This window comes from Stigmatopora nigra, chromosome 21 (assembly GCF_051989575.1).
Source record: "Stigmatopora nigra isolate UIUO_SnigA chromosome 21, RoL_Snig_1.1, whole genome shotgun sequence".
Classification (NCBI taxonomy): Eukaryota; Metazoa; Chordata; class Actinopteri; order Syngnathiformes; family Syngnathidae; genus Stigmatopora; species Stigmatopora nigra.
The window spans coordinates 9640324-9655512 of record NC_135528.1 but is presented as its reverse complement, the minus strand read 5'-3'; the positions used below and the strand labels follow the sequence as shown (position 1 = coordinate 9655512).

At 63.0% G+C, this 15189-nt stretch overlaps 1 protein-coding gene across 17 annotated transcripts in view; it reads right to left on the bottom strand.

Annotated features, from left to right (window-relative positions):
• macf1a (microtubule actin crosslinking factor 1a) overlaps positions 1–15189 on the bottom strand; it is a 61403-nt gene that overhangs the window by 15740 nt on the left and 30474 nt on the right. For 15 of the 17 annotated variants that reach the window (XM_077743057.1, XM_077743058.1, XM_077743063.1 and 12 more), the window contains 27 exons: positions 15007–15142; positions 13333–14325; positions 13100–13258; positions 12809–13024; positions 12245–12400; positions 11933–12166; positions 11686–11835; positions 11430–11603; positions 11171–11338; positions 10884–11069; positions 10603–10773; positions 10400–10523; positions 10100–10299; positions 9676–9999; positions 9437–9603; positions 9211–9367; positions 9029–9140; positions 8900–8959; positions 8587–8828; positions 8368–8497; positions 7958–8157; positions 7388–7880; positions 6669–7276; positions 6364–6552; positions 6071–6277; positions 5689–6006; positions 5438–5620 (listed from right to left, as the gene is read on the bottom strand). In XM_077743057.1, coding sequence (XP_077599183.1) covers positions 5438–5620; positions 5689–6006; positions 6071–6277; positions 6364–6552; positions 6669–7276; positions 7388–7880; positions 7958–8157; positions 8368–8497; positions 8587–8828; positions 8900–8959; positions 9029–9140; positions 9211–9367; positions 9437–9603; positions 9676–9999; positions 10100–10299; positions 10400–10523; positions 10603–10773; positions 10884–11069; positions 11171–11338; positions 11430–11603; positions 11686–11835; positions 11933–12166; positions 12245–12400; positions 12809–13024; positions 13100–13258; positions 13333–14325; positions 15007–15142 — 6457 coding nt within the window. The remainder of the gene's footprint in view (positions 1–5437; positions 5621–5688; positions 6007–6070; positions 6278–6363; positions 6553–6668; positions 7277–7387; positions 7881–7957; positions 8158–8367; positions 8498–8586; positions 8829–8899; positions 8960–9028; positions 9141–9210; positions 9368–9436; positions 9604–9675; positions 10000–10099; positions 10300–10399; positions 10524–10602; positions 10774–10883; positions 11070–11170; positions 11339–11429; positions 11604–11685; positions 11836–11932; positions 12167–12244; positions 12401–12808; positions 13025–13099; positions 13259–13332; positions 14326–15006; positions 15143–15189) is intronic. The other 2 variants (XM_077743049.1, XM_077743062.1) reach the window with 2 other exon arrangements.

The window sequence follows — 15189 nt, the reverse complement described above, 5'->3', positions numbered from 1 at the left end:
GAGTCCGGGGCCGAGCCGTCCGACTCCCAGTCGCTGTCCTCCCCCGTGACAGAACCCGGGAAAAACTCGGCGCCGCCGTCCAAGCCGGACCGGGCGCCCTCCGAGCACGAGTCTGGGAGGTCGTCCGGGTCCGGAGGGCCGGCTACGGGGCGCTCGGGCGCCGCCATGTAAACGAAGCTGTCCGGAGACAGGACGGGGCTCGGTTCGTCCTCGTCCCGACCGGAGCAGCCGGGCGTTTGGGCCACGGGGCTTGGGGGGGCGGCGGTCGCCGGCGGGGAAGGGGGGCGCCGGCTCAAAAAGCGGGGAGGTGCCGACACGGCCAGGTAAACAAAACTATCCGAGATGACAAAGGCTTCGGCGTCTTTGGAGTCCGAGGCTGGCGCGCTCGGGTGGCTACAGGGAAGGTCACGGGCGGATTTGGGGGTGCCGGCTTTGGGCTCTGCCGTGGTCTCCACGTCTGGCTCGGAGGCGTCCGTCAAATTCGGCGGGGCTTTCTCAAAAGACTCCAGGGGGGGGATGCCGGGGCTTTCCTCCCTCTTTGGCTTTTCTTCGGCTTGAAGCCAGTCCAAGAGACGGGGGGGATCCGGGAGAGCGCCCCGGCCGGCCTCACAGATCAAGCGCTCAAACAGACCCGCGTCGACCCATTCCTCGGGCGCAAACGGATCCACGGGGCTACCAGGGGAGGGAGCCGGGCGTGGCCACGAGTCCCAGTCTGGCCGGTCACCCGGGGCAGAGTCTGCGCTGTCTTCCGGCTCAGCGCCGTCTGGGCCTTCGTCGTCGTCGTCGTCGTCGTCGTCGATCAAGCAGTGTTCCTTCTCGCGGTCCCTCGCTCGCTTGACGTCAAAGTCTCTCCAGCCCCCGGAGGCCCGGGGTAGGCTCCCTGGGCAGCTTTCCCAGTCGCCGTCCCATCTTTCCCGAGGCTCTTCCCCGACGCCAGCGGACGAATCCGGCCGGGGGGGCTCGGGGTCCGCGCTCATCTCCGCCCCCTCCGGCCCTTCGTCCTCTTCCCGGCATTGCCTCTCCAGCTCCAGGAAGAGGTCGTCCGATTCCGCCTCGGACGTGGCACGAGACGAGGCCCCGGCGGGGGTGTGGACTCCCCCGAAGGCCGGGGGAGGGCTCAAGACGGGCCAGCGTCCGGAAGAGCCGGTGGGTTCCCATCCCTCCGATTCCGGGGTCTCCCGAGACTGCCCGACGGCCTCGCGGCTATCCAGTCTCAGCACGGCTTCCCACTCTCGCTCCTCTCGCCGGGCCCTCTCCCGGGCCGCCAGAGTCCACGTGTCCCCGTCCCCCAGTTCCTCTTCCGACTCCTCCGCGATGGTCCGCTCGTCCTCCTCGAACTCGAGCTCGGAGGCGGTGCGCCGGCCCGGGCCGTCGGCGGGAAGGGACGGGGACGCCCCTCGCTCTTCCTTGGGGAACGGCGACGGGGGATCCGGCGAGGGGTGCGCCTCCCGGTCCCGGCCGCTCTCCTGGCCCGGGAGCGCGGGCAGAGGTGGCGGGAAGTGGCGCCCGGGGCCCCCCGGAGTCCGTTTCCCCGGGGTCAGGCCACGGGGCCACGTGCGGGCCTTGGTCGGAGGGCAGAAGAGCGCTTTGGGCGGGAGGAGAGGCGTATTGTCCCCCTGGTCCCATTCCAAAAGCGGAGAATCCCTCTCCGACTCGGCGCTCTCCTCCGGAATTTGCCCGATTCCTCTGTTGGGGGAGGCGGGCGCCCGTCGCCGCCCCGAGCTCTTCTCGGGGGAGCGCCGGCCGGGGGGCGGGCCCGAGGTCCGGCCCGGTTCTACGGAAGCCGAGGCCACGGCTTCGGGCGCCTGGGCCGTTTGGCGCCGTCTCGCCGGGCGAGGCTGCTTCGATTCCGAAGGGTGCGGCGCCGCCACGGGCAAAAAGCCGGGCGAGGATGAGGGCAAGGGCGCGTAAAGCGCCGAGGATGGCGAGGAGGGCGAAAGGGGAGGGTAGGGCGGCCCGGCGGCGGCCGAGGAGCGCTTCTCCAGACGTTCCACGGGCGCCATCTCCAACCTCTCGGCAAAGTCGGGGAAGGTGGGCGGCATGAAGGCCTTCCAAGAGCGCCGGTTGGGGTTGTCTGGCTTTTTTTCTCCGCCTTGGTGCCGCCTCTTGGCCGCCAGAGACGCTCCCGAGGCCGAGGTCGGGGGCGGGTGGCCGGGAGCCCCCGGAGCCGCCGCCGCGCCGGCGGGCGGCGACATCGTCCGGGCGTCGCCGGTCAGCTTGAGGGCGTCGAAGATCACCCTCTCGTCCAGTCTGCGGGCTCCCCCCGCCGGGTTTTGGCCGCCCCCGACGGCGCCGTTGCCGGACGGCGTGTCGGCGCGGCCGGAGCCCGGGGTGCCGCGCGAGGGTCGGCCCAGTTTGGCCCCGCGGTCGATCTGCTCGTTGATGCGCATGGTGTCGTAGATGGACCTCTGCGGGACGTAGCAGTCCTCGATGTAGGCCTCGTCCTCCTGGCCTTCGCCCAGGCAGCGGGGGCTCTCCTGGAGGCAGTCGGGGCGACTCAGGGGCTTCCCCATGGTGGACTGGGGCGGAGTCTCAGTCTCGGGTGCGTGGCAAGAGAACGAGGGCTCGTAGGAAAGGGATTCTCTTCTCCCGAGGATTTTCTCCCAGAAAGCTCCCGTCGGCTTATGTGGCTCGGAGGGCCGCGCACACGGGCGCTCTTTGAGCGAGGTGGCGTGGCACCGGCCAGGGAGACGCACGGGCGGCCTTCCTCCCTGCCGGCACCATCTTAATCACACCTGCTGTTTGTTTAAGAACAGAGAGAGAGAGAGAGAGAGCGCGCCGGAGTCATGGACTCCCCCGCCTCTCCAACGGACAAAGTCCAACGGCGGGCGATAGCCTCCTTTGGTGCCGCCTTGACGAGAGAGGAGAGTGGTGGCGCTGGCGGCGGCGGCAACGGCGGCGGCTTTTCCCTTCCATAGTCAGATAGAAAAAGTCATGGCGCCTGCGTCCCAGCTCGGGCCATGTCGGCGGCAAAAAAAAAAAGTCTCCTTTTAAGGTGACAGACGCCGTGGGCTTATCGGCAAAGAGCGGACGGGCGGACGGGCGGGCGGCCACGTGGAGAGCAGCAATTCAACGTGGAGCAAAACGTCAATCTTCTGCCAGGTAAATCCCACTTGGAAATCCTCTTTCCTTTCACTCCGGGGATGTGGCGCCAGTCCCGAACCGGGCGGGGGGACGAAACGGACACTCCTGGCGTCGGGGGGCAAAGCCGCAGACGTTCCTCGCTTTTCTTCTCTCCTGGTTAGCGTGAGGAAAGGCGAGGAGGCTCCTCCGGACAGTGTTTTCTCCACCTTTTCTGGGTGTTTTTCCTCGCCGGGAAACAAAATGCCACGCAGTTAGTTCCTCTGGATTTTTTTCTCCTCTTCTTTTCTTTTCTTCTTTCTTTTTTTTTCTTCTGTCGCTGTGCTCTCTGCTTCTTTTCAGGCCGCCGCACAGCAACTCAAATGGTTTGCAGCTGCTCAAAAAAATCTCTCTCTCTCTCTCTCTCTCTCGTTCGCTCTCTCGCTCTTTCTCCAGCCCACTAAAGAATACCCCCCCCTCTGTTTGTATTTGAATTCAACTCCGTTTGTTCAGTTTCCTGCATGGCTTTTTAAAAGACAGGAAGTGCTCCAATCATGCTGGTTTCCTGTCACCCCCCCCCCCCCCCAAATAATACAAAAAAATAACAAAGCGCCAGAGAGAAAGTTACATAGGGCGTAGGAAATACTACAGAGAAGCGGCGAGACAAAAACAGCAGCAAGTGAAGGAAAATGGCCAACTTTCCCCCGGCTTTTTAAAGCAGAAACAGCAGCTTCGATAGCGAGCGGGCCAAAAGCGGGAGGAGTCGCGGCGGCAAAGCGACAGGCCAGGCTTTGTGCCTCCTCGGCCGCCCCCAATTAAGTGCCTTAAACACGCAGACAGATAGAAAAGTGGGCCATTCACACACAGGCTACACTTGCGTATTCTCATCTAAAAGCCAATCCGGGCCGGGGGAGGCCAAAGGGCCGAGGCCAAAGGGCCGACTTGTTTGGGCCGGGGGAGGCCAAAGGGCCGAGACCAAAGGGCCGGCCACCATGGCCGCCACCATGGCCGCCACCATGGCCGCCAGCGACAAAATGGAGCGGAGAAGCTCACTCACACAATCAAAAACAAGGGCGCTGGGCCAGAAGGAGGCTGACTTAGACGCTTGTAGACAAGATTGCAACATACAGTAAGCCAGGTATTTCTGTCAAGTACGTCTAGCCGTGCACACACACACACAAGTGAATCCAGGAGCAAGTTGGATACGTGTGATCTAACATCTGGGAGTTTCCACCTCGTAAACACTCCGCAGTTGACTTGTTTTGGGACGATAAACGCGCAAACACGCGCAAAGACAAAACAGCAGGCGGAGGCAAAATGGAAAAGGGAAAAGGGAGAAGGAGGCCCCTCCTAAAAGTCGACCTGCTTCCAAGACAAAAGAGATGACGTTTCATAGAGAAGATAGCGATTTTTTTGGTTTTTTAAAAGGGGGCGGAGGCTGAGTGAGGTCAAGCTTTGACATACTCAAGTCATTCACAACAGCTGAGACAACACACGAGCTACAAGTGGAACAACACACACACACACACACACAATGGCAAACCCAGTCAGCTCAATCCACGACAAAGTCACATTTTTCATCATTTGCCTTGGTAACGTGTGTATGTGTCACGGGATGGAGCGGGAAAAGTTCAGTGAGACAAATCAACTGTTTCCCCAAGTGCACAAAAAAACATGAATTTGAGGGCGACTTGTACCCCCGGCCAGAAAAAGGCACACGTAGGGCGCGCCCGAATGGGGTGGGGGGACCATTCGGGGGGGGGGGGGGTTACACATGGCACCCGGACAGCTGAAATTCCTGGCCGTCCAGAAAAAGACGGCCAGGAATCAGAAGCATCCGGCGGCCCGGAACGATAGCCTGGTGGGAACCGGGGTCACCGTGGAGACCCCCCCCCAGCATTAACCAAGCCCCCACCCAGCCATGATTGGAGGCAGAAGTATGACATCATGACTGTGGATCGGGAAGGGATCCCGTGGGGGAGGGGAGGCCAGACGGGAGAAGAGATCGCTTACATTCACTACATGGGGAGTCAACTAAAGTGGGAGCCAGGGAAGGAGGGAGGGAGACAGAGAGGGAGGAACACCCCTCGACCCCACCCAACCCCACCGGATTTTGGATCAAACTATTTGTTCTTTTCCTGGGATTTCCAAAACAAACTCCTATGAGATGCTGATTTGAGCTCATCCCGTTTGACATCATCCAGAAAACAGACGCACAAGTTCAATAGCAAAGCCACGTGGGAGTTGGACAAATGCGCACAATGACGAGAAAAGACAATGCCAGTGACAAAAAGAGGCTATTCCGCCGCACGCGTAGGAACGCCGCACACTCCATATAAAGAGCCGAAGCCGAGAAGAAGAAAAAAGGCCTTCCTACCTTGAAATCTTCCAGCTGACCCTTGAGCACGTCCACTTCCGAGCCCACGGCGCTCTGCGCGTCCAGAGCCGCCTCGGCCGCCCCCAGCGGGCCCCGCAGCTCGTCCACCAGCCGGTAGAAGTCGCCCACCCGGCGGGAGGCCTCCTCCGTCTGCAGGAGGCGGGCCTGGCCGCGCTCCTTCAGCTGAAATGGACATTTGGCTTAGCATCCTCACTATTCTTTCTCCTCGTCTCCATTCCACCGGGTCTCACCTTGGCGGCCTGCCGGGCCAGCGCCTCCGTCTCGCGGCGGAGGGCCAGCAGGTCGGGGGAGGAGCCCTCCAGCCGCAACATGTCGCCGCAGCGGACGGCGTGCGCCTCCAGCCGGGAGCGCAGGGCGGACAGCCGCGAGAGGAAGCCGCCCAGGGCCCGGGATTGCGAGGCCAGCGCGTCGGCCTCGCGACCGGCGGGGCCCAGCGAGTCCAGCTCGTCGTCCAGGTCGGCCAGCTCCGAAAAAACCTGGCGCACGTGGGCCTGGACCTCGCTCACGCCACGCAGACGCGACTCCAGGGCCGAGCAACATTGCTCCAGCTGGGGGGGGGGGACGCAAGAGGCTTATTCACTCAAATCTAAAGAAACTTATTCATCTCCTTACCTTCCCGGCGACCTCCTCGAACTCGCACTGGGTTCGAGCGGCCCGCTCCCGCGGCTCCGGCGCCCCCTCGGCGCCGGCCTCCGGACTCTGGGGGGCGTCCCGCGCCAGCCCCTGGGCCAGGTCCCGCAGGTATTCCACCCGGGGCCGCAGGGAGGCCAAGTTCTCCCGCTGGCTCCTCAGTCTCTCCAGGCTCTTGGCGCTGCACGCCTGAGACGGGAGGAGGGCGGGGTCAGCTTTCCCCCCCGCGCTCTCCGTATCCCCGGCCCCTTTCCACCTGGAGCGGACGGGCGTACCTGAGGTCCCAGAGCCTCCTGGACTTCGATTTGGTGCCTGGCGGCCTCCAGACGTCTGTCCACCGCCTGTTGGCCCTCCTCCAACTCCTTGAGACGGGCCGACAGCTCCTCCAGCCGCGAGGTGCCGGCGAGGAGGCTCTGGCTCAGGGCGTCCGCACGGCGGTTCAGCCGCGCCTTCTCGTCTCGGACCTTTGGGAAGAACCGGGTGATGGAGCTCAAGCGATAGTTTCCTTGGGCCAATCCGGCGCCGGGGCAGGGATAGGGCCAAAGACATTTTGTATAAAGAGAAAGGAAAATGTCGTCACCTCCTCCTCCTCCTCCTCTCCGTGGCAACCCCGCCCCACGAGCTGATCGGCAGCGGCGTTAAAGGCCTCCAGCAGGGGCCGGCGTCTCTCCAGGTCCAGCGCCAGGCCCCTGGTCTTCTGCAGGGCCGCGTCCAGGGACGGAGGGTGCGGCGGCGGCCGGATCTCCGCCTCCCGGGCCTCGCACTCGTCCAGCAGCGGCGCCAGCTCGGCCCGGAGCCGCTCGTAGCTCTCGGCCCGGCCCAGGGCGGCGCGCAGCGCGTCCTCCCGCTCCGACAGCCTCCCGTTGATGTCCTCCCAGTCCCGCCGCAGGGCGTCCAGGCGGGAGCGCCAGGCGGCGCCCTCGTCCCCGTCGGCCGGGAGGGCGGCCAGCAGCGAGGCGCCCTGCGCCAGGATCAGCTCGTAGGAGCCCCGCTGGGCGGCCACCTGGCGGCGCGGGTCGGCCAGGGCGGACAGCAGCGAGCGCAGGGCCTCGGGACGGCGGGGCAGGGCGTCCGGCGGCGGCTCCCCGTGCGCCGTCTGGCGGTCCAGCCAGGAGCGCAGGTCTTGGAAGGTCTGCTCCAGCTGCTGCGTGGAGGACAGGGCGTCCTGCAGCTGAGACAGACTGTCCGCTGGAGAGAGACAAAATGAAAAGGAAAAGGTTAGCGTCTGATGCAAATATGGGTCGCACGGGGTTCAGCATAATTGCTTTTGAATTGGAAGCCCGTTCCTCCCTCACTCACCCGCACGTTGTTCCAAGCCCCTGAGCGGCGCCGCCACGCTCTCCAGCCTCTTGTCCAACTCGTCCTTCAGGTAGGGCTCGGCCACGATGTGGGCCAGCTCCCGGCAGAGGCGGCCGGCCCGCTCCAGCTGGCCCAGGTGCCCCTCCAGCTCCGAGCGGACCTCCCCCGTCTCCCGCAGGCGGGCCCTCAGCGCCTCGGGTCGGGCGCCGGGCTCGGCGGAGGCGTCCAGCCGCCGGGACAGGGCGGCGGCGCCGGCCGCCAACTGGCCGAGCAGCGCCCCGAAGCGCTCGCCGGTGTCCCGTGCCCGCTGGATGTTCTCCGAGCGTCGCTCCAGCTGGGCCGTCAGGTCGCGCCAGCGCCCGGAGACGGCGTCCAGCCGGGCCCGGACGTCCGGGGCGTCCTCGGGGTCGTCCGTCTGCGACAGGATCCCCTCGGCCGAGCGGCCCAGCTGTTCCAGCTGCGGTCGGCGGGTCTCAAACTCCCGCAGCATAAACTAGGAGAAGGGGAGGTCATTGACGGACCGGTGGCGGACCGGTGGCGGACCGATGGCCCCTGGACGCCCCCACCTACCTGCACTTGTTGCTTCTGCGTGGCGAGCATGTTGGCGTCGATGCTGAGCGGTCCCAGCACGCTCATCATCAGCTCTTTCTCGCCCAGCCACGGGCCCAGCTGAGACGCCGCCGTCTCGAAGCTGCCCAGCCGCTCGGCCCGCGTCTCCAAGTCCGCCTGACGCCGTGTGGCGCTCCGGTTGGCCGAGAGCCACAGGGAATCTGGACGGAGAGAGAGTGGCGAGTACAATCATGACGACCGCTAGAAAAAAAAAATGGGAGATTGAAAATGTGCCTAAAGGATTAAATGCAATGTTTTCTGCCGTGGCTCGGCATGAAATACATGAACAAAATAGCGTTGAGCGCCGCACCACTTTTGACCACTTTACACGCAATCACCTCATTTTCAACTTTGAATTGGGAAGCACGTACCGATCTCCTCCAGCTCTCGCCTCCACGCCTGGGCCTCGGGGGAATCGGGCTCGTCGGCCACGAGCTTCCTCAGGGTGGCCCTCAACGCCTCCACCTCGGGAGACTGCTCGGCCAACTGGGACAGCAGGGCCTGACCGCGGCGGAGGGGCCACAGTCAGTCAGAACGCTCAACGTGCAAAAGTCAAACCCGGGACCAGACGGGAAATAAGCCCCAAACACCTCGTTCTCCCGGGCCAGGGCGCGCGCCGCCTCCGGCTCGGAGGGCGAAGCGGCGCTTCCCCCGGCGAGGAGCGCCGCCTCTTTTTGGCTCAGCCAGCTCCGCAGCCGGTCGGCGTCGCGACTGGCCTCGCGCCGCAGATCCAGGGAGGTCCGTAGCCGGCCCAGGCGCTCCGCCAGGTCGGCGCCCAGCGCCTCGTGCCGGCCGTTGACGTCCGAAAGGGCCACCTGGATCTCCGTCAGGTCTGGGGGGGAGGGCGCCGTGCATTTAGGACCCCGGGCGAAAGCCCAGAAGGGCGGGCGGCGTCCGGACAACCTTTGCAAGTGTGAATTCCGTTGACGGTCCCGGGAGGCGATCCGTTGATTTGGGGGGCGCCTGTTTCCACACAAAAGGACAATGACGACGCCACTCGGCTCTCACGCTAGTACCGGCCCACTTTCTCACCGCTTTTGCTTTCCGGAGCCGTGACGTCGATGAGTCGGGCCTCCAGCTCGGCGCCACTCTTGTTCAGCTCCTGCACCCCGCCGGCCCGCGACTCCCACTCTCGAAGAAGCTCCTGAGAGGCGGGACGGGCGTCCACGTCACGGCCATTCGATTTTTTGGGATAAATAAGGGGAGAGGCCCACCTGGAGCCCCTGGACTCGCCGCTCCAGCGCCTCAGTGTCCGAGGTGACCTCTTTGGCGGGCAGCTGTTCCCGCGCCGACTGCAGCCAGCGCAGGAGGGAGCCGGAGAGTCCGCGGAAGTGGACCAGCTGTTGCTCGCAGGCCAAAACGGCGTCCAGTCTTGAGAGACGGAGAACTAAAGTCAAGCTTTGAAGACCGGGCTGTTTTTCAATTTTTTTTTTGGATTACCTTTGTCGGACGTGGCCGTCCAATCGGCGGAAGTCGTCCGACACGCATTTGAGGCGCTCCAGCAGGCTTTGCGTGGGAGACAAAATGGGGGACGCGCTGATTTCTTCTCCCAGCTCGCACAATGACTTCAGCTGAGGAGATTCTTGTTGCATCTCGGACTTGACTTCCTGGAGGAGGAGAAAACAAAGACGGTTCGTACGGCCGAGGTGGTTTTGTCTTCCAGTCTTTCTTCAGCCCACCTCCAGGGTCTGCCTGTAGTCGGCCAGGCCGCGGTCCGGTCGGGCCGCGGCCCGGCCCAGGTCGTCGCCGCGGCCCCGGACGAAGAGATCCAGGTCGGACCAAAGTCGCTCAAAGTTCTCCAGCTTGGGCAGCAGCGTCTTGAGTCGGGCCTCCCGCTCGGCCTGCCCGACCTGGGCGGCGGCCAGGCGCCGCGTCAGACGGTCCAGGGAGTCCCCCAGCCCCCCGGCGCCCGAGGCCTCGGGACCGGCTCGGAGCAGCTCGGCCACGCAGTCCCGGGTGGCCTCCACGCCGCCCTGGTGGGAAAGGAGCTCCTGACGAAGTTTCTGGAGAGGGGGGGAGAGCGTAAAAGCCCGAGTGAAGGCCTGGCTATCAAATGGAGTTTAAAGCAAAAAAAAAAAACCCAAAGTGAGGGACAACGACTACCTGGTTCTGGGTCAGGGCCTCCTGGAGCGCCCGCGCCGTGGGTTCCACGGGCCCGGGTTCCAGATCCAGGCCGTCCAGCCAGGCCAGCAGAGCCTTCAGGCCTTCCTGAACGCTGACCGAGCGGGCCACGGCCGTCTGGAGGCGCTCGGCCCGCTGGGAAACCCACTCCGACAGCGAGAGGAACCTTTTCTCCACGCCGTCTGCGGGAAGGCCAAGGAAAAAGGTTGGCTTTGGACCGGGGACGGGCGGCGGAGCGGTGGGTCGGTTGGTCGGCGGGTCGGTCGGCGGGTCGGTCCCGACCTGCCGAGCGCAGGATATCCGCAGCCTCGAGGGAAGGAGACTCGTGGGTGCTGACCAGGGCCGTCCCGGCCCGTCTGACTTTCTCCAACTGAACCGAGCGTTCGGCCAGCTCGTCCTGCAGCAGCTGAACAACCGGGAGAAAATGATGAGCTCCCCGGCAATTTTGGCCGGGCTTAGGTCGTTCCCCCTCCCCCGGGCTCTACCTGGATCTGCCGCAGGGTCTCCGGCAAGTGCTGTGGCTCGGCCTCCGCCGGGTGGTCCATACTTTGGTTCTGCTCCTGGGCGCTGAGCCAGGAATGGAGCGAGACCACCTCGTCCTGATACTGCTGGTAGCGCTCCAGCAGAGCCGACAGGCGGCCGCCCAACTCGGACGACTGCGGGAGAAAGCCCGATGGAACCGACGGCGGCCAGAGACGGCGGCCAGAGACGGCGGCCAGAGACGGCGGCCCGAGACGGCGGCCAGGGACGGCCCGAGACGGCTCACCTTAGCGTGAAGCGAGGTATATCGGTGATTGGCGTCCCGCAGCTTGTCCGTCACCAGCTGCTTGGCGGCCTCCAGGGAGGCGTGGCCCTCCCGTTCCGGGGCGCCCAGACACCAGTCGGCCACCTTTTGGCCCGAGATGGAGACGAAGCGCAGGTCGGCCTTGTGGCAGATGATGTCCTCGGCCAACTGCGTTTGGAAAAACAAAAGATACGACCATGTGAACGACGCTCAATGTAGACTAGACATAAACAAAGAGAAAAAAAACCGCCAAGATGGGGCATTCCTACCTTTCTGTGCTCCTCCATGCGGTTTTTCAGCTCTTGGGCGTCGACCTCTCCTTCTCCCAAGCCGTAAAGTTCTCGCTGGCTGTTCTCCAGCCAGGCGCCCAGATTGCCGTGCTCCTGGAGGAACTTTGCCAGCTCGTCCCGCAGCGCCTCAGACTTTCTCACTCGCTCCTGCCAACGACGTGCGAGCGACCGCGTCAGCGCCAGCCTCTCGTACCGGCGTGGTCCGGTCGGCGCCGACCGGCGCCGGTCGGCGAGCCACCTGGCAGCCGTGCAGCTTCTGCCGGTGTTCCGTCTGCAGGAGGTCCAGCGAGGCCCGCAGACGGCTTTTCTCTTCGGGGGAGAGCGCCCCGTCGGATCCCCGGAGCAGCGAGCCGGCCGACTGGCCCATTTCCAGGAGCCGGGCCTGCTGAGCCTGGAGAGCCCGGAGCTCGGCCTGCGAGGGGGCGGGAGAGAAATACCGGCGACTCGACACGGGACGCAGATGAAAATACAAAAAGAAAAAAAAAGGTACAAACCTGCAGCTCCTCCACGTGCGAGGCCACGGCGGCGTCGGGGGAGGACAGGTCGGTGACGTCCCGAGCTTTGGGTTGATGCGGCGCTCTCAAGTCCTTCAGCAGAGAGTCCATCTGCTCCTGAGTGTGCTGGAGTTGCTCAAAGGCTTTAGCCTGATGGAAAGGAAAAGAAGAAATAAGACGTGGAGAAGGAGGAGGAGGAGGAGGAATTTTCCAAGTAACATCATCCTCATCATCATCATCTCCTCACCCTCTGCGTGTTGTGTTGAAGCGTGGCGCTGATGCTGGTGTCCAGCCGGGACAGGGAGGCGTCGGCCGCCTCCGTGGCGGCGGCGTAGCGCTCCTTCAGCGACGCCAGCGCGCCCTCCAGGTCCTCTCGCTCCTGGGCGCTCAAGGCGGGGCCTCCCCGGGCCAGCAGCTCCGCCGCCCAACGGACGGCTTCGGCCACCTCGTCCGCTTTGGCCCGGAGATCCTTCTGGACTTCCTGGAGGGAAAAGAAGATACGCCGCCGGCCGGGGGTGAGGACTCCCCGAAAATGCCGTGCCGACTCGATCGTCGTCACCTTTAACTTTTTCTGTCTGTCCTGCAGGGCGCTCATGTCGCCCGACGGCGTCACCGGCTCCGAGTCGCCGTCGGCCAAGAGGTGGCCGGCTCCCGCCAACCAAGCGCCCAGATCTTCCAGTTTCCCAGAACATTCCGATTTCTGCCGCCGAACCACCTGGAGGAGAAGGAGGAGGGGAGGAGGGGGAAGAATGCCGATGAGAAAGGTCAATGGATTTGAGGAGGCTAATGGCAAACGGGCGCGCTAGCTAAACCGGGAGCATGTGGTGTCCAGACGCACACTCGCCATCACACAATAAAAGCACACCGACGGGTCAAATGTCTTTATTATTTGCCATTTCCCGGGCGGAGAACCAAAAAGCTGTTAACGACTTGAGCGGCTTCCGTCCTTATCTGCGAGGGCACAGCACACACGTTAATGTCAAAGCCGGGCCGTCAGTTGGCGCCATCGGGTTAGCTCACCTGTCGCACGCGGGCAGAGGCGTGCTTTTGGGTTAGTGAGAGAAGGCCGCTGTCTGCTTTCCCAACCTTGGAGGAGAGCCTTCTCCGTCTGATGGATATTTACCTGGTGAGAATGACGGCGGTCTCGCAGGCTTTTCGCCACGTCCCCGCAAAGCGCGGTGGCCGCCCGATAGGCCGTGGCCAGGCTCTGCCGGTCCTTCTCCAGAGCCAGGAGGAGCTGCGGAGGAAGATCTTCCGAGCGGGAGCGCAAAAGCTGCTGGGCCGCTTTCGCTTCCGCCGCGATTTGGGCTTCCAGGTCTCGCAGCTCCGCCTCCAGTTCCTGGAGAGAGAGAGAAAAAAAAAATGGGCAACTCCATATGAATGACTGTCAAGAGGATGGATTGTTTTGGAGCACCTGCGTCTCCCCGATGACGTGGTCCAAGGCCGGGAGGCCGCCGCCTCCCATGGACTGCTGGCGATGTCGCCGGAGCCGCACCTCCGTGTGTCTGACGGCGGACAGCAGCGCCACCGTCCTCTGGTCCAGCTCCAGGCACTCTTGACGTGCCAACGACGTCTTTGGGAAAAGAAAAGAAATCAGCACGGGAATGTGGTTGACCGGTGGTTGACCGGTGGTTTGCCACGCCGTACCTTGCCAGAACAAGGCAGAACTTCAAGGAACTCCTCCTCCTCTTCATCATTTGGCGTGGTGACGCAAGCCTCAGACCCAAGATGTGTTTGGCAAATGGGGCCAAAAGCCTGAGTGTTGATCTTCTCGGAAGGTTCTTCCTCGAGGCCGGCGGGCGTCGGTTCCTTGCCGGAAGAACCGGGACAAAAATTGGATCTCACCGGACTTGAACTTGTCGTCGACCTTTTGCTCTTCTTTTTCTTTCTCTTCTTTCTTTTGCATTCTGGGCCCGGACGCTCCTCCAAAGTCACTGGGGACATGCGTCCGCGGGCTCTGCTCCCCCGGCTTCTAACCTCCGTCCCGTGCTCACTCGGTTCCGTGCCTTCTGTGTCAGAGCCGTGTTCAGATGTGGAATCGCCGGGTCTGCCGCGGTCGTCAGCTCGGTCAGGCGCAACCTTCTCCGGACCGTCGGCATCTTCTCCAGTTTTGGACCGCGGCTTTTCCAGCGGACCCCGAGACTCTTTGGCGTCCTCTTTGTCCGCACTCTTCTGACTACTGGAGTCACGTTCCGATTCATCCGTGCGGTCTCTGCGTAAAAGGGTGTGCCCTTCTTTCTTCTCTGCTTTTTCCGCAGCACTTGGTTGAGGCGTCTCCTCTCCACCGGTTTGTTGTGGCTGCTCTTTGGCAGAGGCCGGCGGCTCTGTTTCCAGGTACAAAATGCGTCTTTCCCCACGGTCCTTCGGCACAAGATCCCGGTGGTATCCGAGCCCGGCCCGTTCTCCCTCCCCGTCGGCTGTTCCGGAGTTTCTAAGGAGACCGTCCGTACCATTGGATGGCCACGGTAACTTGCCGGTGTGTGGGACGGCCTTTTCCATTGCTGGCCGGATTCTCTTCTCAACTCCGGCGGCAAAGTTCCGGAAAATGTCCACGGAGCGCTCCGGATCCCCGGGCGTGTCGGCTTGGGTGACGAGGTCGGTGGTCTGCGCACAGGTCCAAGGTTGCACGCAAAGCGGCGTCTGCAAAAACCAGACTGCTTTGAGTGGCAGAAATGATCCCAGTCAGTCAGAGACATGCTCACGTGAGACGATTGGTTAGAATGAGGCTGTCGGTTAAAAAGCTCTGCTTATTTGACCATTTTAAGCATTGGCTTAAATCTTCTGTCAACTGGATACAAAATGAGCAAAACAAGCAGCACATCATTTAAGCCTACTGTTTTTGCGCAACAAAATAGAAGAAGCGAGCGGTACTCACCGGCCGGCCGAGTGTTCGAAACGTAGCGTGGCGTGGGGGGGCGGGGCGTTCCCCTGCTCCGTCCCGACTCGGAAACGTAACTTTGCATATTTTGGGCGGATTCTACCGTAAAGCCTAACAATACGTCCACGTTCGCCAGACTCCGCGGTGGTGGCTGGCTGGCCGTGGGTTAGTGTTGGCGGTGTTGGCGGTGTTGGCGGTGTTGGCGGTGTTGGCGGTGTTGGCGGTCAAGCAAATAAAAAAGTGTCACACGGTTAAGAGACAACTGCATTAGAACCAAACCAAGACAAATCAGAGGCAACTGTATTAGAAAACCAAATTCAGACACACAAATGCTCACGTGATCTGGACACAACATGCTCGTGGTGAGTTGGTTTGTTTTTTTTGCTTTTTGGCGTAGCGCACAAAGCAACATCATCAGATACATTTCTAGCCGGGTTTCCTACCTTCTTGTCCTCCTCCTCGGCCAGTCGCCTTTCCAACTGCTGCGTCTGCCGCGAGGAAGCCTCGCAGGCGTCCTGGTAGGCGGCGCTCAGTCGCTCCAGCCGCGCCTCGGCGTCGGCGCGTTCCTCCGGGCACAGCCTGGGGGGAGGGGGGCGAGATTTGCCGTTTGAGGGGACCGATTCGGT